The 27,338-nt window shown below is 40.2% G+C and overlaps 1 protein-coding gene across 2 annotated transcripts; it reads right to left on the bottom strand.

The window, feature by feature from the left end:
- Window positions 1-214: 214 nt before the first annotated feature.
- Window positions 215-27,338, bottom strand: LOC120724726 (kinesin-like protein KIF3C). Of its 2 annotated transcripts, XM_040017069.1 has the most exons (10): window positions 25,409-27,338; window positions 6,656-6,757; window positions 6,318-6,440; window positions 6,029-6,037; window positions 4,128-4,246; window positions 2,789-2,905; window positions 2,443-2,551; window positions 1,402-1,547; window positions 944-1,027; window positions 215-851 (listed from the first exon to the last, which is right to left on the bottom strand). In XM_040017069.1, exons 1-10 carry the CDS (start codon window positions 26,816-26,818, stop codon window positions 782-784), a joined length of 2,289 nt encoding a protein of 762 aa, XP_039873003.1. In that variant the 5' UTR covers window positions 26,819-27,338; the 3' UTR covers window positions 215-781. The 2 variants fall into 2 exon arrangements, with proteins under 2 accessions (XP_039873003.1, XP_039873004.1); XM_040017070.1 differs by lacking the exon at window positions 6,029-6,037.

The following is a 27,338-nucleotide window of genomic DNA, read 5'->3' as shown; positions in this document are numbered from 1 at the left end:
ATATTCGGCCTTGTTTAATTCTTATTTACTTGACAAAAGACCTGGAATATTTGCACGTTAATGTAATATATTTGATGTCCTGCCAGCATTGTTTGTCCCAGACAAAACGGCGTGTTTGTCCCACATTTAGTTTGCTGGGATCTGGTCACCATCCACCCATCCGTGTTTGTTTGTTGAATTAAAATCCCAGTAAAATAATTCTGACAGTGTGACATGCCTCGTGTTCTTCATTTTAATTACATTAGTTTTTAAGACATTTCATTTAAATTAGACACTGCAGGGGGACAGATAAATGATGGGAGGCAACAGGAATGACAACGGTCATCATTCAGGTCTTGAGCACCTCGTCTGACCAACAACAGTACACATCATATATTCTTATTTTTTTGTGTGTACTCATTTCCAAAAGCCAACACTGACATAAACGCTCTGACGATGAAGTCCAACTTCTACATAGAAAACAGACCAAACCTGCTTTGAAAAATCCAGAATACATGAAACCTTCACCTTTAAATCTGCAGTGGTCATGACTAGAAACACAAACAGGCAATCATACGGCGCTTTGTACACAACAGACACACACAAACACACAGACACACACACAACAGTCTGGGCAGTTCAGCACTGTAGCCAGCTGTTTTCAGAGATGATCTGACATGCAAAAGAGGAAAGGGCTCTGCCGGAGGAGGAACTGGAGGAACTGATTTATACAGAGTTTCTGAGGTTCATATGGTCATTTAGTTTCCTGCCAGAAGATCATTTCCATGAAGTCTGTCAGCTTTCAGCAGAGGTGGTGGTGGTGTGTTTGTGTCCCAGCAGTGGGCCTCACTGAGAAGTCTGTAAGGCGGCCACTGGCCAAAAGAGGAAGTTGATGTTGAGAGATCAAATAAATAATAATAATAATAATGGCAATAAAAAAAAGCTCTTTTCATTAAAGCTTTACTGTGCCGCTGCGGGTGTGGCAGTGTGACATGCTGCCAAGGACACATTAGAAGGGGAGGAAGTCATGGATTTTGGAGTCTGACACCTGAAAAAACAAAAAACAAAACTTGTATAATATATGTATAATATGTACAATCACAGATTACTGAGATTATACATCTGAGAAAATGACAGATTAACCATCAGATTAGGGAAAGAGGGTGTGGCTAATCCTGAATAATCCCATTTACTGTAGAGATGCTCTGATGCTAAACCATTTACAGTTCACAGGTCACATGCACAGGCTGAACAGTGGAAGCGGGTTTCAAACACAAAAATGACAAAGTATTCTCAGCTCTATTTCCAGATGTAGAAACATCTGAGCAGCAGCAGCAGCAGCGTGCAGTAAGTGTATGCCAATAAAGAAAGACAACATCTGTTTTATTTATATGAGAAGAGGCTGCATTAATTTGACCTCACCAAGACTGGGACTTTCGAACGCCTTTCTCCTTGGTGGGCGAGCTGTCCACCGAGGGACTTTGGTTCGGTTCTCCATCCTTCGAGCGATCGACTGAGGCGGTGTTTGGAGGAGTCATGTCCAGCTCCAGAAACACGATGTTCTCAGCCTGAACACATTATGAAAACATTACCTACAGTTAGTAACACATTATATGGATCAAAGAATTGAAAAAAGTGTTTTCAGCCCCTTAACAACAGGTGTATAAAATCAAGAAACTAGCCGTTCAATCTGCCTTTATAAACATTTGTTATTGCAAAGAGACTTTGACCATGGTACTTTAATAGGATGCCCCCACTGCAACAAGTCAGTACTTAACTGCAGAGAAAGCTGCTCTGGCATTAACATCAGCACAAAAACTGCTTGCTGGGAGGTTCATTCAATGGCTAAGTAGCTCTCGGTCACTTTTACTGAATGCTGTGTTACTCTAGTAAAAGCTGAGTCCATCAATTTCATAGCAAATGCTTTAATAAAGTATGGTGCATTTTTATAGTTAAGGGTTTTTTTATGAGCAAAGCAACAAACAAAAAAATTAATGTCATGATCCTGAGATTTACATCATATTTTTGCCACTTGGTTTCTGGTTCCTTCAATTTCCAGTGCCTTAAGATTCCAGTATGTTTTTATTGTTCATGTTTAGTGTTGGTTTTTATGTTTCAATGAGTCTTAAGTCTGACTTTGACTTTGACAGATGGTAAAAATACCATTACTAGTAAATATTCAAAACTATAAGAGTAAATCAAGCCTGAAATCTTTAAAACTGAAAAACTGATATTTAGTCTTTCAGAATCCAAAAGGACAAATTAAACAGAATATAAACTGACTGACCTATAATGGAAATAAAAATTTACATAATTAATTAAATAACATTCAGAATAAAGATTTATGAAAAAACAAAAAAAACAAAACCATACTTCTTTACATTAAAGTTTAATGATTTATATTTGTGGGCTTGTTTTATGTCCTCAAAAGGATGTCAAGTCATCACACACACAGACACTTACCCTGTATCTGGAATGACCTCCCATCGCTATGGCAACCCTGGCATACTGGCTGATGGGTCGTTTGTATCCGACTGCAGATGCTGGCCTTTTCTTCATCTGCGAGGATTTACTGAACGGAAGAAAAGTCGGAATCAATGAGACACACAAAAACCCAATCTGGAATCAATTCTCAAAATGCCAAAAACAAAACCATCTAAAAGAAGAAAAAAAGGAGGATGCCACTCAAACAGCAGCGGAAGAAGACGAGAAGAAGAGATAAGCATATGACGCACGGTGCCCAGAGATCAAAACTAAAGCCTGACTAAATTTAAAAGTTTATTCTTTTACATCGAAAACAGACGCTGACCTTTCAGCAGGAACAAGTGACTGGAACTTCCACTGGTCTTCCTCAGGGTCAAAGACCAGCCTGTTCATTATCTTATTCTTCTCCTCGGGCGGGATGAAGTTCTCTATGATCAGATACCTGCGTGTTCACAACACAGAGTGATGCAAGAAGTAATGGTTTATATCATATACAAGTCTGGAGTCATGTGGTTGTAATAGCAAATGCACTATGAGTAAGATTTTAGGGGTTTATTTGTATACTTTTCACATTTTAAACAGAAAAAATGATTTTCTTTGAATTTGTAAAGTCTTTTTTACTCATAAACACTAAACCTCCTGATAAATGAACTCTTGATTAGAAGCTTTTTTATGGGTTTAGCTGTTTCTTCAAATCAACATAACTTAGCTATTTAACTGCATTTTTGTGGCTGCACAAAAACAAGTTTAAAAGAAAAGATTAACAAATATTTTATGGTCTTATTACAATACTATTACAAAGCACTTTCACTGCTTAGAGAAATTTTAAAAAAGGAAAAGAAGAAAGAGCATCTGGCTATCACAGCTGCTAGCAGGGCTCTTTTTGGAAAGCATAATGAGACACGTAGACTTCTGACAATGAAGAAAGGTTTACGCAGCAGGGGAGCAAACAAAAAGAAGAAAAAAACTGTTAACAAAACTGTAAAAGTACTGAGTTTGGCAAAAAAAAAAAGACCCCTACCTCTGCAAGAACAGATTTCAAGTAAAAGCATTTTTTAACTGCTTACCTTGCAGCTGTACTTTTGCATAGAATAAAAGACAACCGGTAAAAGCCTAACACAATTTTTTCTTTAGTGTAAACACTCAGTCTGCAAAGGAAGTAACTATTTAAATGAGGGATGTCACAGTCATTTTACATCAATGGCCACATACAGCCCATTTTGATGGTGAGACGAGTGAAACCTCCATTTCTATCACTCTAAAGATGTTTAATTATACGTTTAATCCCTGAGATATTTTTAACATAAGATAAAGAGGCGCAATTTCTACATGATACATGTATAAAATTACTGTCCTGTAGTTAGTTAGGGGTTTTTTTTTTGATGATGAATGAAAATGTTCTTTTTGTTTTTTAACCAAAATTTTCATATTGGAGAGTAAAAAACAGGAACTTTTCTGTCATTTAATTGTTTATCTATTACTTAACTATTTTGGTGTATTATGAGTGACTGTGAAGTCTGCGGACCAGAATGGGGTCTTTGCCAGGCCAATGCTGGCCCCCCCTGGCCTTATGTTTGATCTTTAAATGGGGCATATTGCTTTGAAGAATCCCGTACTGTATGTGGCGATTTTTGAGCACTCTTTGTGATTTGTGGTTGACTCACTTGAACTTGAGCTCTCTGGTGAGCTCGTTCTGAGTTTGCTCGAGCTCCTGTCTGCTCCTCACGTGCTCGTCGTTCACGTCCTTGATCTCTACTTTGATTGCCTGGAGCTTGGCGTACAGCTGGAAGAAACGACAAAGACAAGCAAGCGAGAGGAGCAATCAGGCTTGAGGTTCCCAGTGAAGATGGACTGGTCTACAACTTGCTGCAGCTCGGTTGCCCATAGCAACAGCACTGGAGGCGCTGGTGTCTGGTGAACAGGCCAGCCAATGGGAGCTCTCCTCCTCTAATTCCTCCTCCTGGTTCCTCCTGAGATTTCACACTGTTCATTCTTTGACTTCACCCGAGGCTTCAAACATAAAGGCGAATCCTGACTTCAGCTGTGAATCATGACACTGCAGGCTCTGCAGCTTGGACACGGAGAGCAACACCCCCCCCCCCCCCCCCCCCCCCAAAGAAAAAAAAAAATCAATAAGAAGCAGATGTTCACAGATTTTCACAGATGCTAGCTTAAAAAATTTAAATACCTTTAAAAACCGCCAGAAATTGGATTTGACAGTTATATTTAGACTTCAAAGCTGAAGCCTTAATGTTACATTACAGAAAGGTACTCTCACTCTCTTCTTATGCTAAGAAAAAATGTGGCTAAAAGTGCTTTTATCACTGAATTCTGGTCCCTGTTGGTTTTGCAGTGTTTCTGTCTTTCCCAGTCTCCATCCTGATTTTTAGTGTTAGCTGTAATATCCCCGGAAGTTTGTTTTTCCTGCTGTTCCTCTAGCCTTTTTGCTTCAGTGCTAACTTGGTTTCACCTTTTATCATTTAGTTTTGTTGACTTATCAGCTTTGGAGTAAAGCTTGCTCTTTGCTTTATGTCATGCACTTGTATGCAGTTGCTTCCACCTCTCTGCTAAACCATGATAATATGTCCTTTTGTCCCTGAAAATCTCTTTAAGCTTGAAATTACTTTAATTTCAGTGAATTGCTTCAGTTAACACAACAAACTGTGACACATGTTCCTAAGGAAAAATGTGTATTCCTCATCCAGGTCGCTAGCTGCTCAGGTCGCTAGCATATTGCTACTGTTTGAACAGCAGTGACAGCACTGTCCAGCTACTCTCCAAGCTGCAGTTAAATTAAGAACATAGAGAACGTTCACCTTCAAAGTAAAAGCTGTGCCTCAATGCTACAGCCAGCATTTTTAAAAAGACAAACCTTTTTACTTTTTCAAGTTTTACTACTACTGGGTGAGTATCAGCGAGTATTTGTAGACAAACATGAAAAACTACAGGTAACCGTGGCAATCTTTTTTTCTTTTTTTTACATTAGCTACAATCATTACTCCAACTTAACAGTTAACATGATCAACTTCTCAGTTGATCATTAAATAATGACTTTGGAAGGAAAAAAAATTATCATTGGCTATTTTGAGAAATAGAGTTCTGCAGTAGTGTTTTTTTTTTCTTTTCCAGCAAACAAGGTGTCAGTGACATTTTTGTAGTCACTGAGCTTTACGGACTGCCCACTGAGTTTTGAATGCACAGCGTGAAAAACACCCCCTCTTTTCTTCAGACTGACGGCATCATGCAGTGTGAGAGGAGTAGATGGACCTACGTTTGGGAATCAGGGCAGCAAAGATCAGCAAAGGATCATTAGTTACATTGTCGCCCGCACTCGCACAACGGGCCGCTCGGTGTTAGTCCTGCTGGTCGCATCCGTGCAGCGAGATAGGGACGCGGAAAGAGAGGGGAAGGATGTAATAGGTTCGGTGTTTGCACTGGTGAGGGAGAGGTTTAGTGAGTTACTGGGGGATTTGAAGTGAAGGAAGACTGAGGTTAGTGCAGAAAGCGTGAATACGTAAAAATGGCAGATAGGGAGGGAGGGAGGGAAAGGGACGGCAGGACAAACCTTGAGGTACTGAGATTTAAGTGTGTGTCCGAACGAAGCGAGTGTCCAAGTCAAGGGGTCATTTGTGATCCAGGTCAAAGGTCAAAGGGAAAGAAGGGGGTAAAGAGGGACATTCTCACATTAGGAACAAAAAGGGAAGGTCTGTAAGTGTGTGCACGTTAAAACACACCTATACTACTATGTCTATTACCTCTTTTGCAAAAGTGTGTGCGAGAGTAGAAATGAGGATATCTACTGTATTTCTACTTGTGTGCATCGGATTTTTTTCTGCATCATCAGGATATTTTACCTTCTTGAGTTTCTTTGTCTTGGCTTCAACCTCCTGCTGCAGAGAAGTGAAAGTCTCTCTCAGTTCCAGCGTCTCTTCATCCTGAATCAACACTTGCTGCTGGATCTCGCGCTCCTTACGCGTCTGAAAGCAGAATGCAAATATCACCCTGTTCCTTTGTGGATTCCCCTCAGCTCTGGAGTGTTTTTATCAATTCAGGCTGCAGAAAACACTAATTACTGTAAATGTTAAACAAACTGCTGCAGAAAAGATTTCTCCTAAGGTTTTAAATGTATGCCTGAAGTATAAACTGTGCTGTACTGAGTAAATTAGTGTACTACTGCAAAAAACCGCGTTACCTGCTCTGCTATCTCCTGCCTTTTTATCTCCAGCATCTTCTGCTGCTCATTGGTGTGATCTATGATGTTCTTTCCACCGACCAGCAGCTTGCTCTCCATCGCCTGAAAAAACAAACAACATTTTGATTAATATTTCTGAAGCTACTTTATTATATGCTTTATATTCTCCGTCAAATGCCACACATCCTGCAGGGTTCTGTATTTAATGTCACATCAAAAAGTCACTAAACAGCTAAAGTTTAAACAAGCACACTGTTAAAAATGAAAGTGGAAAAACAGTTTTTGCTATTAAACATCATTAGGAAAACATCCTCAAATGAATTTCTGGACACACAGTCCATAAAAGCCAAAGGAAAATAATAATAGTAATAAATAATGTGTATTTATTACTATAAATACAGCAGCGTGGCGGTTAGCACTGTTGCCTCATAGCAAGAAGGTCCTGAGTTCAACACCACCATTTGAAGCCTTTCAGTGTGGAGTTTGCACGTTCTCCCTCTGTTCACGTGGTTTCTCTCCAGGTACTCCAGCTTTCTCCCACAGTTTCCATAGGTTAATCTAAATCATAGGTGTGAATTTGAAGGTAAATGATTCACTGTCTCTATGTGTTGGCTTGGTGACAACTAGTAACCTTTCCAGGGTGTACTTTTCCTCCCTCCCTATGGTGGCTGAAAGTTGCTCAAGCCCCCTGCGACACTGATAAAGATAAGCGGAAGAGGATGGATAAATAATGTGTTCAAAAGGGGTAAGAAGCTTACATTTAAGCAGCATTTAATGTGCCTCTAGATCACTGTTTATACTCAGTAACAGCTAATGCCAACTACTAATTATGTTAATTGCTTGCTGTAAATTGATACTAACTGGATCACAGTAGATTTGTGTTTTCCTTATTATTTCTTTTGTGATGCTCTTTTAACATTTGCCCAAACAATACAACACAAAACAATAGTGTATATTAGCAGGTAAAAACCCCTGTTATTAATATAAATCAAAGGCTTAATATAGAAATTTCAGCTGATGTCAACCCTCGCTGACAAAAATCGAACGCTAATGGAAAAGAAGAACTAGAGAGTTTTACTTCTTTGCTTTTGAACCTCTGCGAGGTCAAGATAAGTTCATCTGGACATTAAACAATTGGGTCTTTGTGCGTGTTCGTCAGTGCAGACTTTGTGCTGATGAGGCAGACGGACGCTGGCAGCTTAGCATCGACATGACGACACGCGACAACAAGCTGAGCTCTGCTGAAACTCTGCAGAATCACAAACCGTGTCAAAGTAAAGCAGTGCAAAGTTACAGTGTAAAATATGTTGGCACCTTCTTGTTGATTTTCTAAAGGTAATGATGAGCGATAACCACTTTAATGTATTTAGCAAAGACATTCATTGAGATTAACATCTCCTTTTCAGGGGATAGCTGGCCAAGAAAGCACAATAAAGCTGACTTTGACTTTGACTATCCTCTAGTGCCACTGATGGTTACATGTCCTCCTACAATTGCACACGTATTGAGCTTCTCCCAGTCAGACTAACGCTTCTTTTGGAGTCTTGTTTCCAACCCAAACAACCACAGTGACTCGTTTGCAGACCTGTGAAAGCCTTTGAGACAAGAAATAAGGTGAACATGCCAAATCTGTCTTCATTTTAGTTCAATATTGTGCAAATGCCAGAATGCAATGCAAAGCATGAATGCGTCAGATCTAGTTTTTCAACCACAGATGGATGGACTTGATATTTTGTGCACATACTCATACCCCCCATTAGGATTCATTGTAATAGCTCTGTTGAACTCTTAAGCTTTGATCTTAACCAACAATAATTAATAATGCCTGCACACTGCTTTGTTGTAACGTTTGTACAGGGACAGTGTCATGGCCCTGGTATTCTGTAGTTTTTGTTGTTGTTCTAGTTGATCCAGGAGTCGGTGCTCCCCGGTCTCTGGTGTTATTCTTACTTCAGTGTATTCTTCATGTCGCAGCGTCAGTTATGTCTTTTAGTTACTTCTTATTTTACTTTGAAGGTTTTTTTCTCTTGTGTCTTCTTTTGGTTTTACTTCCTGCTCCTTTCCTTGCCCTCCTTACTTTTATTGCTTTAATTTCTACTTTTTCTTATATGAGAATATGTAAGTTACAAGTATCATGTATGTCTTTACTTGACTGTTCCAAACTCAATATCATTTCGAGCCTCTGATTACAGCTTTTCTAGTTACTGCAGAGATTAAAGGTCTGGAGTCACAGTGATGCAATTTTCAAGTTATGAAAATTGCACATGTTCTTCTCATTATCTGCCTCCCTGCTCTAAAGGACGATTTAAGTAACAAGGAAATACAGGAAGAGAGGAAAACGGAAATAAGCTCCCACAGACGGACAATGCATTGGTCACATTCCAGATTACAAAAAGACAGTGTGTGCATGTGGCAACTCTGTGCAGCCTATATGGTTTTCGCTCTCCAATGGGCTGTATGGGTGAGCACGAAAACATACTCTTATGCCCAAGCGGAGGACAGTGGAGTCCTTCAGAGGGGATGCGTCTGCAGCAGGTTTCCACAGAAAGCCTCTTTGTTTTGAGCTGTCTTTGTGTTTGCTGCGTGAATGTGTCCGTGAGCGACCGGTTCGCTGTGCTTTGTGTTCTGTCATATTCTTTCAGCTTCATTAAAGGGCTGATTCATGTCAGGGATTTTCCCTCTCATGCATTCTATGTCTGCCCTCCCTGACAGGCTAGCTGGATCCCTTACACACAGTCTTTACGATGTGAAACGTCGGTGACTTAAACGGCCACTTGACATTTTGGATTTAACTCAAAGTTTGAGTCTGTCTCATTCATCACGCACTAATCTTGTAAAGCAAACTCACGTTTTAGCTTGATTCAAAATTGCAAAAACATTTAAATCTAAATCCAGAACCGTCAAAGTGCTTCCCACGGGTGCTTGCCCATTTCATTCATCCGCAGTTCACACTGATATATTACATACTTGCCCAGGCAGCATTTCTCTCCATTAGCAACCCTTCTCCTCTCCCAATAATTACACACTAAGCCTTCTTAACTTTAACAAATACAGCTGGTGGCAACAAATTTTAGAGCCACCTTACTAACAATTAAAAAAATACTGGTGCCAGTGTTCAGTCTCCTAGCAGATGCACCTGTGGTATGGATTTGAAAACTCTGCGTCACCTCATTCTCGAGTTATTGCATTCACAAAGTCAAGACAAAAATAGAAATTACTGCGCTCTGTACAGACACGTGACAAGCACTGATGAAAGTGTTTAATGTGTTCCTCTTTATGCCTGGGCAGAGACTAATCACACGCTGGCCCTCATTCATAAATATTTTTCAGTATAATCTGCATTTAAAATGGTTCATTATAATCGTCCCTTTAATTGTGCCAGTTGTTTCTAACAATTTTTAAAATCTCCCAGAAAACTTGAAACTCAGTTTACTGCAGTAACTGACAAAAGAAAAGGAGTAAATTAATGAGACTGGATGGTGAGGGCTGCAGGTCTTGAGAGGGTTCAGAAGTTACCGTCAGATAATTAAGTAACAAAAGCTATCTGTTTTCTGCTTATTAGCCCAATACAAGTGAGTTTTTCACACCGGAAGGCGCGCTTTACAATTGGGCGCTGGGGGGAGGGGTTTGTGGCAAATTGTTGTCTGCTGATTATAAAAAGCTCTACTGTGAGCCTCAGTGGGTTCATAAAACTGTGTCAAACCCCAATTACACCCATTCACAGATCTAACAGATATAACAACATCCAATTAAATTGGAACAATGTTGGTGTATACTGCGCATAAATGCTGGTTAGTCTAAATACAAACAGCAGGCAAACAAGAGTGTAGCTTCTGCACTGATTTCCAGCCTTAAATCAAAATAACATTTAAAGCGCAGAAAAAAATGAGTGTGGCACTGGGACGAGAACAATATTTCCATCAGCTGTTATGATGAAAATGAAGAAAACAGTGCAGCGGCATCCTTTATGTGAATTTAAGAAAGCATTTCTACCAATAAGACCTACAGTGCTGTGAAAAAGTATTTGGTCTCTTCCTGATTTTTTAGTTCCTTTGCATTTTTCTCACATTTAAGTTTCAGATCATCAAACTAACTTTAATACTAGACAGAAATAAATCTAAAATGCAGTTTTTAAATGATTAATGATGAATTCAATGTGGTTAACCACATGTTTTAGTTCAGTTTTATGAGCCACAATCAGGACTGATTACTGCCAGACCTGCTGAATCAAGAAGTCACTTCAATAGAACCTGTCTGACAAAGTAAAGTCAGACAGACATCATGCAACAATCCAGAGAAACTCAAGAACTGATGACAAACAAAGTCACTGACATCTATCAGTCTGGAAAGGGCTACAAAGCCATTTCTAAGGCTTTAGAACTCCAGTAAAAACTGGTGAGAGCCATTATCCACAAATGGAGAAAACAGTGGTGAACGTTCCCAGGAGTGACCGGCCTAAGAAAACCAAAGGTGATGCTGTCTTCACTTTTGTCACAAACAGGTGACCTGTAGAGACTTGAAAGCAAAAGTCTTCTCTTGAAGACAAAGCAAAACAATCCCGTCATTATCTTCTGACCAAACCTTTCAATCTTTGCAATATACATGTTCAATAAATAAATTCAATAAATTTAAACGCTAAGAAAGAAAAGTCATGGTTATGGTTAAAAGGACTTTTAAATCTTCGAGTTAACTTTTCTGATTAAAGCTGCTGCAACAAAAGCTGATACAAAGAAGGCAGGAAAACAGGAAGAGGTCGTGGGGAGGAGGACGATGACTCAGGGTGGAAGCCAAATGACCTTCACTCAGATGACTGTCGACTCACTGGAGTCATGATTCTGTTTCCAGACATCCAGGCAGATCAAGGTTTCAGTCTCACACACAAAGCCTTTCCATCACTTTAAAGGACATCATTTTGACTTACACTCCTTTTATGATTTATCCAAACCATAATCAATAACAATATGTGCCAAACCTTAGTCACAACCTAACCTTATACTAATCTTGAGTCAAATCTTGGTCCTAAAATTAAATGATGATATAAAAAGATTCAGATTTTTGTCCCTGCAACACGAGTAGTACAAGTAAACACACGCAGCTCAGTTAAGGTTAATGTAAGCATGCTATGTTGGCTAACAAGATATGACTATAAATGACTTTTATCATAAATAGCTAGTGCTAAACAAGGCTTAAGCAAAATATACTGGAGAAACTGAACAGCAGCTCGATACAGTAGACTCTCTTTCAGTACAATTTAATGCTAAACAAGACAAAACATCACTCACGTCTCACTTTAAGCCTTAACAGAATTTATACCACAGCAACACTCGGGGAAACAGCAGGTGTGATTGTGTGCAATAAACTTGTAATTTCAGCAGCCAGAAGCTTATAGATAGTGTGATAGTTGCTGCAGGAATGGCAGTCTAACTGCAAAATAACATAGGCACAGGGTGACCTTGCTTTTCTATATGAATATAACCAGAATGTCAGCTAAGTCGAGTCCCCTTTTGCAAAGAGACAAGCTGCACTCATCTGTGCAGACAGACTCAAATTTATTGCATTGTGTTGGCTGCCTGTGTTTATAAACTGGGCAGAAGTAATTAGCAAAGCTTTGCCAATCAGCCTGGAAGTGAATGCAGTTAATCCAAGTTGGACTGCAACTGTTTGGAGACAGGTTGCTTTCAATCGCAGTGACAAGCTATCACAGTGCTGATATCTGGTTGTTTATCTCACAGCAAAATTACCAGAAACTGCAAAGTTTAAAGAAACATTGTGGGAAGCAGCGGAGTCTGCAGGAGGATGCCGAAGAAGAAAACTGAAGCATTTAGAAATGTATTTGAGAGCGCATATGAGTGCCAGCCTGCATACTTATTTATGGATATATGATCTGCCCATAAGTGTCTGTTCAGATTCTTCTGGCTGTGACTGATCCACTTGCTGATGGGAAAGTGAAGAGAATGGGAAGTGTTGCACATTGAGCTGGCTCATCAGCATCAGCCAGCCAATCACAGTGAGGCCGGGGCCCGCTGGGAGCCTGGGCTATAAATATAATGTGACGACAACAGGTCTGTGCAGCAGAAAGACAGAAATCCTAGTGGGCAGACACACATGCAGAAGAAAAGAGAAGTAAAAAGAAGAAGACAATTGAGTATGAAAAACAGCGAGCAGTGTAGGCCGGGACATATCGAAGAATCTGTTTCACATTAGTCCCGGTCGATGCAAAAACCACTTAAACTGCCACGACTTGAAGCCTCAAATCCTATTACAGTTTGACATCCATCCCTCATCAACTGCATCCTTCAAACACAGGACACAGATTCAGTAAATGCCTTACAATCAGCAGAACATCTGTCTATTTTGCTGGAATACAAACACAAGTAGAAACAAATACAAATTTATTCACAATTCACAATAAAAGACACAGATATTCATATTTGACAATAATTTTCCTCAAAGGTTCCTATTTGTTGATATATATTAATGTAGATGATAAAAAAACACTGTACACTGTCAATCCAAGCTTTTAAATCTATACTTTATCAGGAGAAAAGAGGGTGATGATAAAAATATTTGAGCTGTAAAATTGTGCAGCATGTACCTGCCACCTTATATCAAGAGGAGTACAACAAATTTACTGTGGCATTTCTTTCATGCTCAAACCTGCAGCAGATTTTTGCAGGAAGATTTAAGCAAGACTTCAACATTTTGAGAAAAATGCAGCTGCTTGAAGAAAAGACAGCAAATCAGTCCTGAAAGCGATGTGCTTTGGCCCGAGTTCTTGAGAGCTGGATTACAAATTGGTCTGTCTGTAAAGGGCTTTGGGTCTATTTGTGTGTTTTCAAATGTGCTGTATAAATAAAACTCACTTGACTTATTCCTGCCTAGGGTCAAGATCTCTCTTAAGCTCTAGTTCAGCTTTCTGTAGTTTCTTCTTTAGTAAATCTACTAAAATTATCTAAATAATAAGTTCATTTGCGAGTTTTAGTTACTTTCTGTTACTCTTAACTACGCTAACTGATATCTGGAAAGCAAATATAAAACTTCAAAATGCCTAAAAAGTCTTTAAAGATTTGAGCGTGTGTAGTGATACTTGTACCACTGGGACTAAAGCTTACAAATCAAGAGATTATGTCTCTTCTGGTACATCTATATGAAAGAGAACCATTTATAGTAACACAGTAAACATACTTTAAGTGACCCAAGGGACATTACAGATTATAATGTAGGTACAATCACATGTAGAATCATAAAGAAGCTCACAAAATAGTGTAATTTCTTTATTTTATATTATAACCCCTCATAAATCCTGTTCATTACTGTGTATTCACCAATATAAGTAAAACTATTTTACATTAAAAACAACAAAACAGATAGAAACATTGGAAAACACTTTTTGGCAGACAACCAGTCACAACGGCGACTATAGTGAGCAAAAAGTAGGTGCAACCGTAAGGCAGGTTGCTCCGCAGGCTTGATTTGGGAGTTTTTACCTCCGATGCACCTCCTGACAAAACTCAGTTTTTGGGAAACAAACCAGCAACCTTCCACCTGCCAACCAAGTGTGTTAACCACTAAACTATGCACTGACACTAGCATAAGCTAACTGCTGTGTTTAAAATAAAGCAAATGCATGTAGAGGTACGTTTTGGACTAATTTTGACCCAACATGTCTTTAAGTGCTTAAATTCATTATTTAATATCTATGGAATTCATACAACATCATATTAGCAAAATATTACATTATTTGTACCTCTTAAAATCCAATTTTCACTTTCTGTGCCGTGTGAGATAACATATATTTAATATTTGATGTGTACGTGCAGACATTTCTCTCTCTCGGTGAATGTCTTCTCTAGTGACACACATGCCGCCTTCGCGTAGCCAAACAGACACACATGAAAACAGACATGGACACACACAGTTGGTTCATCAATATTTCAGTGATGCTGCCTTCCATGCTGAAAGATGTAGAGCAGAGATGAGCTTGTGCAGTTATCAGCCTCCTACACACACACACACACACACACACACACACACACACACACACACACACACACACACACACACACACAGGCCTCTGTAAGTCTGTTCAGGCCTTTCCTCTAATTTAACAGGAAGGCAGCTATGCAAACAGGATACGCCATTATTCTATCCATAAAGCTGCATGTGTGGTATCTGTGTGTGTGTGTGTGTGTGTGTGTGTGTGTGTGTGTGTGTGTGTGTGTGTGTGTGTGTGTCTGTGTGTGTGTGTGTATGTTTGTAAAATAAATTTTTGATCCCTAAACGGATACTGTGGAAAGCTGATATGCACATACAGTGTGTGCATGCACATGTATGTGTGTATCTATAGTTCCCATGAGGCCGCTGGTATTGTTGGTGACCACGCGCTCTGATTGGCTGAACTTCAGCTGGCAGGATGGAGGACCAAACTTAATGCACATCAATTTCCTGTGATAACAAAGAACAGAGTAGAAAGCTGCAGTGGGATAAATTAGTTCACGCTTATGCGAAATGAGCTACAAACTATAAGCACGAGGTACGAGTTTCAGTTATTATCCTGCTCCGGGCTAGGTTGTCCTCCACTGTTTCTCAGAATGCCTGACGATGCAAAGTCTATTTTAAGTTTCCTACAAAAGGGATCAAAAGATCAAGAGTGCCAACAGAGAAAGAGCCCAGTGTTTCCCAACACAGACTTTATCTGGGCATCTTGCCATGGACAAGTTTTTATTCTTAGATTCCACTTGGTGGATTCACACTCTTGAGATCAGACTGTGCTAATGAAATTTTCTGTTAACACAAGCGAAAACTGCAGTTTGCTCTAAATTTGCAGTTACTGGTGGTGATTTCTTTAATTTCACACATTTACAATGGAGATGTGTGAAATTGTCCAATTTGCAGCGCTGCTTTTCAGAGAAAGCAGCATGCATAAAATTACCAGCTGTACTAGCAGATGAGACAGTCTGCAATAATCACTGCTGTATTAACTTGCTCTGAGGTCTAATCCATCAAAGGGGGAGGTCTGAAACTTACCTTACTGTATGTGTGTTGAGGAAATAAAATATATTTATTTATAGGGGGAAAAGGAAATAGTTTTTGATGAATGTTAGTTTGAAGGTTACTTTGAACATCACATATTGTGAAAGGATGGGTTCATGGGTTAGGATTTTAGTAGGTTTTTTCAGGGGCAAAAGGAGTTTTACAGGGAAGATGAGGCTATAGAAAGAACCTAAAGAGAAGGAAAGATTTAACTGAGGCTCAAAGTTCACAAGACTTGCAAAACCTTAAATTTCCAATTTGAAGCAAGAAGAAAAAAATATAAACGTGAGAGAATCATGACTCGAGAAGAGCTGCAAATGCCCGGTGGGGTGAAACAACAGACAGTATAAAAGGCGGCTGTAGCTTCCTGGTCTGAAAAGTGACCTTCAAGATGGTGATGATGGAAGAATCATCTTCAGCCTTGAAAACAGAACAAACAAATGGTGGCATCAAGGTCTATCTTTAATGCTATCTACAGGTGAGACTGCTTCTTCTGAAGATGAAACAACCTGAACTTTTTTTTTTAAACATCAATTTAAAGCTGGTTCAGGTAGATTTAATATATTTCAAAAACTAACAGAAACATGAAACCAGAAGGGCAGAAAAAATTACGAGAGCACCGATGAAAGAGGCGGTAGGTAGAGGAGAGACTCTGCAGTTTTGACCCAGAAAACTGGATCTAAGAATAGTCCACATGAGGGTCGGTCACAGCAGCCTCCTGAAGAGAAGCTGCTGCATGATGCCATGAAGCTCTCGACAGCAGCTCACTGTTTCATAACAGCATGAATCCAAAGCTGCACTCTGCTTAGGCAGGTAAAAAATATCAGAGTAATGTGAACCTAACTGGAGGTAAAGGGAGAGAAAACAGCCACTTTATTAGACACATTATGACGGACAAATGTTAGAGGGAAAGGTGATCTATGATAAGAGGACTCAATGAGTGCCTAAGGTCCTGTCCTAGAGACCAGTCTGCAACCAGACTGCATCCTGAACACTTTTATTCCTCATTTTTAATAACATTACACACTGATGATATTTTCCTATTAATGCCAAGCGAAATAACATTAAACTCGAGGCATAAATGATACATTTAGTCATTTGCTATATTTGATATATAATCAAAATTCATGCAATCAAATATGCACATCTGGCTAATTGTTGTGACAACGCAGCTTAGACACTTCAAGCGCCACAGAAAGCGATGACTTCCTGTTAAAATGCTAAAGATGCAGCTGTGAGGCACAGGTGCCCATTCACACTTCAGAGGCTGTTGTACCAAATAAAACAAGCCCATAAAATGTGGGTGAATACTGTTATAAAAACCTTTTTAAGTTAATTTATTTTAAAGAATTTAAACAGTTTTGGAGTTGCCCTACTGGCTAAAAAACTAATTGGGTAACCAGGTCTCTTGGTTAAAGAATGAAGACTAAAAGAGAGGTAAATTAGTGAATGATAATCACATATATATCCAAAAAACACTAATGTAGCAGACACAGCTTCACCTTCACACTCAGCTCTTTACCAGGACAGCGTTAGCCCTGTGATAGAGTGGTGACCAGCCCAATGAAAACAACATGTCTAACTAGATCTGTAGGTTTGTGACTCTGGTCTGGACTTCAGGATTCAGGATTTTTGTGTAATATTCAAGAGCAAAGCTGCATTTGACTGCTTCTTGAATGAAGCTGAATGCTTTTAATTGGAAATCACTCTAGGAAACCTTCACAGGGGACCTTTACGCTTGCTTTTCTACCAGGACATGCAGATGACTTCTCAGAAAAGTCTCTATATAAAAGATACACTAAGGCTGGTGACTCTCATCTTTTCATCTGCCTGTGGATGGGGTTACATGCACCTATTAGGGTAGCTTTATCCTCCCGCACAATGCGTGGCCTGTACACAAATCGTAAATGGACTTGTACTTATACTGTGCTTTTCTACGCTGTTTGAGGACTCAAAACATTTTCTTACTAACAGCCTAATTCACCCAAGTTAAAAAAAATTCACACAGTCACATTCCATTGCAGGGCAGCTGGGGGTTCTTGCCCCAATACTATAATCAACCCCCCCAAAAAACCTTTAGTGTTGAGAGTGAAGCAAAGAAGACAGGAAGTTTCTTACTTCCAGCATAAAGAGAAAGGTCGGCTATCATAGCTGAGTTTAGACTCTTTTTGGGTGTGCTCAAGCGCCTTTTTCCCCCTTTTTTTCTATTTATGCCTGTTGTTCTTCTAACTAATTGTTGTTTAGTCTCACTGTGCACACCCAGACACACAGCAGAGTCGCTCACCGATGGTGGAAAAACGTTCAGCAAAGAAGATAATCTAGCATCACCACAAATGCAGAGTCAAGTTAACCTCTAATTTAAAATGAAACCAACAGACTCCTTCTGTTTTCTCGTTTAAGATGATGAACTATTACTTCTGCCTACATGCATTTCAAAGAGTGAAGAAGTGCGAGCATTAATGGGTAAATTGCCTGGACTGTCAAGCCATTCGATGATCACTCTGATCATCGTTTGTAGTGGAGATCCGAGTCCATCAAAACAACCCTAGCAGACTGGTTATAAAGCATGAAGATGAGTGCTAACTGGCTGATGCTAGCCAGGTCCACAGTAAATCATACCTTTTCTTACTCTTCTTTTTGACTCTAATGATGATCATAATTTACCAAAATAACATCATGTCTTAAATAAGCGATTTGGACCTTAAACTGCTCCTGAGAATGTTTACTGAGGTCATAAATCAAGGGAGCAGTAGGATCATATTTTTAAAGATTTCTATTCCGCTACAAGTTTTTCAGAAAACAGAGGAGTCGCCTCCTGCTGGCCAGTCGAAAGAATGGAAGTTTGATGTCCTACCACATTTGGACAAAAGCTACATTTATCTTTATTATAAGCTTATATACAGCTTGCCCATAATTAAACCATGACTGAATAATGAAGTGAAAATAAAATAGATTTATAGACCATTTCTTCCTGATTTCTCGTGGTTTTGACAGATCATAAAGTTGAATATTTTTCTCGTGCCTTTGGCGAGTCTGTGAGTTCAGTCCCACCTCAGCTTTTCTCCCAGCAGAAGAGGAAAATGGTGAAAACAAGAGCATGACGTGGACACACATCCTCATATCATGACCTGCAGACCTAACAGGATGTAACACATTAAATATGACCACGTAAATTAAACCTGGCAGCACCTCCAGCAGGGCACAAAACAGCTCTACAACAGTTGCACCAACGTCACAGCACAATCCACAGATGGAGCGCTGTACCTTGGAGGCCAGTTAGCTAACAGCACCCTGCAGAAGCACCAGCTGACCCAACACAAGGCTGGTTTCTGACCTACTTCTGTTTGTTGTGTGTGTTTTAACTGGGCGGACGAGAGTGTGCGAGGGAGACAGAGACACAAGCAGAGAGGGACTCTATTGCATTACCATCTCATTTTATCTATAATTGGCTATTCCAGAGCACATTTCCCCTGCTCCATCTCTAGTCTGTTGCCTTTACTCTCTGTCTCTCTGCCTAGTAACCTGTCTCTCATTGAACCGGAGAGCAGAAGGAAAAAAAGAACACTTCAGGCAACCTTCTGTGATTGGCAGGTTAATGTCAGCCTCAGCCAATAAAAAGGAAGCTGGGCCAGGGTACTTAGGTGGGTAAGGAGCAAGGTGATCATATAAACAAATGCATGATAAATTCTAGTTTCTACAAAATTTAGAGCAACAGAAACATTTGCTATTTATATTTTTTATGATTTTATTTTATTTGTTTTTATTATTTTAATGAGACTAAATTAGATAAAGAGGTCAACATCATCTATATTTTATCTGTGATAGGGAACATTAGAGTTGTGCTCTTGTGCAAATAATACAAAGACTGCTCTGTCTGATGTAGCTACTGGAAACAATAACCATAAACACAACAAACACCACCATATTTATTCTCTATAATAACATCCACTCAGCTGCTTTACAGCTGAAAGAGCTGGTTATTGTCAGTGCCGAATAATCTGGGGAACAGTTTCACTAATTAAATCCTTGAAAAAGATGTCAAACTAAAACCCAGATATATTTAATGTAGTGTAATAAATTAAAGCGTAAGGAGGGATTATGTAATGTTTTAAAAACTACTGATGAATCATTATCTATTCTTGTTAGTTAAGTGAGTGTTTATCCTTTATATGTTTTAAAGGGATATCTTTCCTTAAGTGTGGAGGAACCCCCGGGGAGACCGAGGACACACTGGGGAGATTACATCTCTCGGCTCGGCTGACCTGGGAACGCCTCAGCCTCAGCCTCAGCTGGAGAAAATGGATGCACGGATCTTTCCTTGAATCATGACAGATTTTTGTGTTATTGTGGATATTTTCACATTGGCACATTGTGCAATCTGCTCGTGTTTATAGAGACTGTTCAGACCTGATGTCGCAAAAGTCATGCCTTTGGATGAAAATTAACAGGAGTAGCAATAAAAAGCCCATCTGTGGTGTATATTAATGAACTTTAAATTATTGTTTTGTGACCATGCATGAGACATCTGCAAGGGCTGAACTACATCATAAATTAATGTAACCTCATGAGCTCTCAAGATCAGCGCAGAGAAAAGATTAGACTAACTAGTGGTGTAAAGTCACATAATTTAATTTACTTTTAAATTGAGTCATGAACTGATGGCGTAAAACTTGTCAACAGTGTTCATGTTTCTGCTCATGGTATTAACAAAACCATGTGACTGAGTGGAGCGGTGTCATTTATATGTTTTTTTGTTTTTTACTATTTTTGGACAACAATGGAGCTCTTTTTTCAGGTTTTATCTACCGCCACAGTTATCTGTTAGATTTTACCATTCGTTGGAGCAAACAAATTAACCTTCATCGTGTTTGCTGTGGGGTATATCAGGTTTCCTTCTTTCTGATGCATCAAAGGCAGGAAATACTTCTTACCCTTAATCATCTTCCTCCCCAAGGGGAGTTTCTCATTCTCATCACTCGGCAACCACCCAGTCACCATCAAGCATACAGAAAGAGCCAATGACAATCTAAACTGTGTACACAGACAGAAAATTTCATACAATTTAGCACTAAACAGATTTCATCTCATGGCTGTTTGGAGAACAACAAGGAGAAATATGAGAAGCCTCATGCGGAGATTCAAATGAAAGTGCTGCGATCAGCAGACAAATATACATTTGGCTATGTCTCGTGGGACTTCCTACACCTCAGACCTTCAATCACAAACTGCCAAACAGTAGAAACGAGGCAAAAATGAACATGTTTACTCTGCTCGTAAAAGTGGAGTATAAGCACTCTGGCTGTTTCAAGGATTTTTCGTTTTGAGCTTGTGCAGCTGAGTCCATGAAATAAAACTCTGGAAATACATTCTGCTTCAAATTTGCATAAGCGCTGAGATGTTTTCCACATGAAAAAACATTAAAAGATTTCATTAGCAACTCAACAAGGTGAAATCTTGGGCTGTATGGATAGGATAATTTATATTAGAACGCATTTACACCGTTTCCTTTTTGCTAGCTGTCTTTTGGGCTTGATGTGCAATAATTTGAGTCACTAAACTGCACATCTTGACTGTTTTTGTGCTGTTGGTTCTTTTCATTGCAATGCAATGGATTTACAATAAGATGGCTAATTAAGCTAGCCCCACCCTCTTATCCAAGAATGGTTTCACTCCAAAAACTCAGATGGAAATGGCCATAACGTACAGTGATCCTGAGCAACAATAACAGATAATAACGGGACGGAACAGCCGTGGAAGTGACAGAAGCCAAAACATGTGAAGGAATGCACTGAGATGCCTAAAAGAAGCAGACGATCTGTGTTGTGAGGGCAGGGGTGCCTCCAGAATGTTTTCATAGGGGTGGCTATATAGAGGGCACTAAAATGTTGGGGTGTGCTAACAACCTTCTGTCTGTGCGTGTGAGCGCACTTGCATATCTTCTGTATATAGTCTATGGTTTACTGGACAATAATACAAACCCTTTGGTTCAAAAAAATCTTTCACTCAATAAGATTTTCTTTAATTTAAGAGCCACCACTGCACGACGATGTTCGGCAGCAACTATTCAAAATTATTGTTTGCCTGTATTCCAATATATTAGCAACTTTTTATGTTTTTTATGTGATTTTGAGTCATGTTTGCAACAATATGGCTATTGGGTTGTCATACGTTGACTTTAGCTGCTTTGCCTACATGGAAGAAATCCACATATAGGCAAAATGGATCAATTTGTCCATGCACATCAGTTTTGTTTGGATTCTTGGGGATAATTATAACCTTTGTAAATCTGTAAAAACCCTTTCTTTCTCTGTTATTACACTTCTCCAATTGCTGCTACCGCTCTTACTGCTCTCTTTCCGCCTACACTGAATATTTTTTAACCCACTGCTGAATGCATCAAGTTAACACCCCTGCTGTGAGGGCTTTTAGAGGATCGCTTGTAGGCTGAGAGAAAGTGGAAACGTCAAAAATTCAAACTACACCATTAATATTACTCCTAGAATACACAGAATCTCACAAACTGATAACAGTCGAGAAAGGTTTTTCCTTCAAATGCAAACCTACATCATACTGCCCTTCTATTGCTCGCCTAGAAGAAACACTGAAAATGTCTTTGTCCTCCTCTCGTCTCCTCACTCCATGCCCTCGGGCTGATCAGTAAGCTGATCTGGCAGTGTCTCGTGTTGGATGGTCGAGAGACTGCAGCTAAAGTATTATAGAGCGAGTCATTCAGTCATTCTGCACGAGTGACTTATTGACTGGATATGCCCATGAATCAGAGCAACTAATTAATGCAGCTCTGACTGTCTTTGATTGCAGGCTGTGTGATGGCGTGTGTGATTATAGCAAAGAGAGAGCTGACATTTTAAGCTTCAGTGGCTCCAGTGCCTGTCGGGACATATGAGAGACATCAGACCAAACTGTGGATACAGGGTGCTATGTGGGAAAACACATCTATGCACAGCTATTAATAGTCCTAAATGAAGATTTAAAGAGATCTGACTGGTTTAGTAAGTGTAATCTGAGAAGGAAAAGACTATAGTAACAGCAGCTATAGCTATAGGAGTCTAATCAGCAATATCAGAGCAAATAATTGTAGAAATGTTTGTATTTCAAGTGAAACCATCATACTGGCACATTCAAAATACAGACTGCAGAGTATGAGTACACTAATCTGTGTCTTTGAAGGTCACATTGAGGCGTTAACAAGCTGACTGTGTACTCAGACTACAAAACAGCTTTTACAATGCAGCATACAGAGCAGCATGAGAGTCCTAGCAGCTCAGTCTCATCACAAAAATTGAAATAATCACAAAAAAAACAAAAAAACAACCCATTTGTATCTGTGCACTGACAGACAATCTGACAGACATTAATTTTTTTGTGACAGTCAGCACTATTTTGAAAGTGTTCATCCATCAGTCTTCTTAACCACCAATCCAACTCAGGGTCATGAAAGGGCCTATTCGAGCTGTCATTGACAGGAAGGCAGCGGGGTACAGTGCTAAGACAGACAGACAACCAGTCACACTCACAACCACCAGTTAACTAAACATGTGTCTTTTGACTGTGGGAGGAAGCAGGAGTACCTGTTTCTGTGTGCAGCACATGTGTTGACACATTAGAGGGTATGCATCACCATTGCAACCGAAAAAAAAATAGCTTTGAAAGAAAGTAACAACTGTACTTTCTTTTGTTACACCAAACCATGATTGTTTTCTAAACCCAAAACAGTATTTTTATTGCCTAACCAAACTGTAGTCTGCAGTGTATGAGCAGTGAAATGATTCACCACAATACCAACCCTTCCGCATCCAAACCTTTAGCCCTTTAAAAGTATAAAATATTAATTTTAATGACTATTTCATAAACTGCTGTGAGACTGCGCTGGTTCTATACATTGTTCTAAGCAATCAGATTAGCAGTAAACGTTTAAAACAAACCTGAGGATAATAAACACAAACTATGGAAGAGTACAGCAATACAGGAAGCTGATAGTGCAGCAATTAAACAGACTGGGCTTAATTAGTTCCTTTAATTACAAAAAAACAATACAATGACAAATTCATTTGATATTCATGTTTTTATATATTACTCAATTAATCTAATTTAACTCTAATAGAACGCTCAAACCAGTAGCAGTAGTAGCGACGACATTTGTAGAAGAAGAGATGGCCTTCCTGATGCAACGCCAAAGGGAACTGGATCCTTTGCTTGTTAGGCAAAGGTGTAAAATGCTACACTACAGAATCAGAACCAGAATCAGAATATTTTATTGATCCCTAGGGGAAATTTTGTACTACACTAAATTATGTACTAAATGTACTATGTACTGAATTATATACTATACTACAGGGCCACTAATAAGAACACTTAGTAAAGGTTAGCAAAGGGGTGTAAAACTCCAGGCCTCGAGAGCCGGCGTTTTAGATCTCACCCTGGGTCAACACACCTGAATCAAATGATTAGTTCATTACCAGACCTTGGAGAACTTCAAGACATGTTGAGGAGGTCATTTAGCCATTTAAATCAGCTGTGTTGGATCAAGGACACATCTAAAACCTGCAGGACACCGGCCCTGAAGGCCTGGAGTTCGACACCTGTGGGTTAGCACATTTACTCCGGTTCTAACTCTGAAGCACAGCTGCAAATGGATGTTTGTTTGGTTAAAACTTTCGGATTAAATTTTAGTGTATGTTAAGGTCAGAGTTTGGCCTTCAGTTATGATATTTGGGATTAGAGTAAGGGTCAAAGGAGACGTGGGCAAAATACGACCCTCAGTCCGAATCAGCCCACGGACCATCTCAATCCAACAACCACAGAGAAAAATCAATCAAATCCAACACTGTGTTAATGAATCTCAAGAAGTGTGTCTCCAGCGAGTCTTTGGATATTCAGGCCTGTAAAACAATCTGTCATTTCCATCAAATTTACCGATTACCATACTTCAGCACCATGTGTGTCATGTTTGACTTTAGATGTCCTTTTTCTGAGAGAGTATGGCCCTCTGAAATAAAATGTCAAACCTAAAATAAGCGGATTCTTTTCTTCTATTTTAAAACAAACATTAAGATGACATTCAATAAGAGGGGTTAACATTTATTCAAATAAATCGTAAAACTGTTAAATGCATTTTCTTAACCGCTTATCCACTTAAGAGTCACGGGGACACTGGAGCCTAGCCCAGCTGTTATTAAGGCATACACCCTGGGCAAGTCGCCAGTCCACTCTCAGAAATCATCACTGTACAATATCAAAGAGCTTCTGCTAACATTATCAGGGAGAAAAGATCAATTACATGTATATTTTAACAAAATAGATCTTAAAGTCCAAAATAAATGAATAGGAAGTGTTTTATTAAATGTCTTTTTTGTGATTTGTAATTCTTTAACCACTAACTTTTCCAATAAATTTGTTGTATTTCTATTACTTTTTATTTAATTTATTGCAGAGAATTTCTGCACCAATACAATGCGTAGCACCATCTAACATCATCTGTGGACTTTTGGCATCTCTCCACACTTTCACCATTTGTTTCTAGTTTTTGTTTTCACTGTTTTATCTCCTGCTCTGTTCCTTTATGGCCTCAGAATGTACTATTCAATTTGTCTTTTGTGTGTGTTTGTCTGGAATGAATAAAAGAAGAAAGCAAGCAAATAAGGAACAAAGAAAGACAGGAAGAATTTAACAAAAAGAAGCAAACCACCTGGCTGGACTCACCTTGTACTTGGCGGTCAGCTGTTCTGTGGCTTCCTGCTCCTTCCTCAGATCCACCATCATCCTCTCTTTCTCTCCCAGCAGTTTCTGCTTCTCGTCAGGAATCAAGTCCTGGTCTCCTCTAATGGCCTCCTTCTCCCTCTCTAGCCGCTGCTCCTCCAGCTTCATGTAGTCCTCTCCCTCCTTCTCGACCTCTTCGTCCTCTTCATCCTCAATCTCTTTCTCCTGGTCTCCGTCCCAGCTCTCGTCCTCCACCTGCTCACTCTTCTGTTTGCTCCTCCACTTCCTGTGGTTGAGCTGGGCCCTGAGGCGAGCAATCTCTCTCTGGAACTCCCGCAACAGAGCATCCTTGGGGTCCTCGTTGACTCTGGGCTGGTTCTGGATGTTCTTGGCCCGGTTGGCGTACCGAAGGGTTGTGAGAGTCTCGTCGTAGTGCTGAGGGGCCGGGCCAAGTGTGGCAACCATAACAGTCTTAGCATTCCCGCCCAAAGAGTCCTGTAACAGCCGGGTAAGCTTGGAGTCCCGGTACGGCACATGTCCGCTGCGCCCATCTGCCAAAGCGGAGATAACATTTCCCAGTGCTGACAGGGAAAGGTTGATCTTGGCGGCCTCTTTCAGGCGCTCGCCCTGGACACCGGTCTTGGCCTGCCGCTCGCTGCCAGCCAGGTCCACCAAGTTAAGGCGTCCAACCCGTATATGTTTCCTCCCATCTGGCCCAGGCTGACTGCACTCCACAGTGATCAAAAACAAAGCGTGGGACCTGGACGAATGTTCATTCATGTCTGTTGCCCCAACCGCCCTCGCCTGATTGCCCACATTCATCACCTCCTCGATCTCCTTGATGCTCTTGCAGACACAGGATGTGAGATCTTGAACATACACACCAGTATCTGGATTTTCTCTGAGCTCCAGGGCTCTAGCATTGCCATGATTGGGATCAAGAAGATCCCGAACCTCCTCTCGGTAGATCTCGAGGTAGGACGCCCGCACTAGGTATTGCTTGTCAGATTGGGAGCGGGAGATGTGTGTGAAGATATGGTCAAAGGCATTGGGAATCACACCTCGTCTCTCTGGGTCCAGCCACGCTCCCTGCATGGTGTATGTCTTCCCAGTTCCTGTCTGCCCATAGGCAAATATGGTGCCATTAAACCCTCCCAGCACTGAATCTATCAGCGGCCGCACGCTCTCGTCATACAGCTCTCGCTGTTTGGAGTTTGCATCATACACTGCATCAAATGTGAATGTTTTCTGGGGCTCGCTTGGTGGTGCACGAGGGTTTCTGAGGATTACCTGTCCCAGCCGTAGGTCCATCTGCACTATTCCCCCTGCAGGCCCATTGGACTCCTCTTTCCGGCTCAAAGGGCGGCATCGAACTACCACCTTCACTGACTCACTGCTCTTGTTCTTTGACATGACTGGCTTCTGTTACTCGTTGCAAACAACAAAAAAGGAAAATGTGTATTATCTAAGTCCACAAAGCCCTCTGAAGCCCTTAATGAGCATATATCCCGTCTGTTAACTGCATGTGTTTCTTTAAATCATTCATTTAAAAAAAATCATTATGGCTTCTTGGTCATATCACAATGGAAAACAGCCACAGTGCCAAATAGCATAGACACAGATATTTACCAATACAGATGATGAATTGCCACTGTGTGTAACAGCCAGTTTCCTTGGCTTATTGTGCGTGAATGAGCCTATAAGCAGACGGACGATCAGCACCTCTCACGCTTTGGATCGACGCTCCATTGCAGTCCGATGAAAAAGAAAAGATCCAACAACGCCGGTAATGACACAAATCAGTTCAGACATCACACGCATATCGTCCTCGGCGTGCAGCTCCGCCGCAGACCGCTGTCCGCATCCTCCCGTACTCCGCGCAGAGATGCTCCGAGGTGGATTTGCAGCTCTCGGTCCGTCCGGAGAGACAGAG

Source organism: Simochromis diagramma, unplaced genomic scaffold, assembly GCF_900408965.1.
Source record: "Simochromis diagramma unplaced genomic scaffold, fSimDia1.1 OVJJ01000802.1, whole genome shotgun sequence".
NCBI classification, from domain to species: Eukaryota; Metazoa; Chordata; class Actinopteri; order Cichliformes; family Cichlidae; genus Simochromis; species Simochromis diagramma.
This window is presented reverse-complemented; position numbering and strand designations above follow the sequence as displayed.

Coding starts and splice junctions, on each gene's coding strand:
- LOC120724726 (XM_040017069.1), bottom strand. CDS start 26,818: ATGTCAAAGAACAAGAGCAGTGAGTCAGTGAAGGTGGTAGTTCGATGC. Junction 2,906..4,127: donor ACCAGAGAGCTCAAGTTCAA/GTGAGTCAACCA, acceptor GTGAACACGCAG/GTATCTGATCATAGAGAACT. Junction 2,552..2,788: donor TCACTTGTTCCTGCTGAAAG/GTCAGCGTCTGT, acceptor TCTTCCGTTCAG/TAAATCCTCGCAGATGAAGA.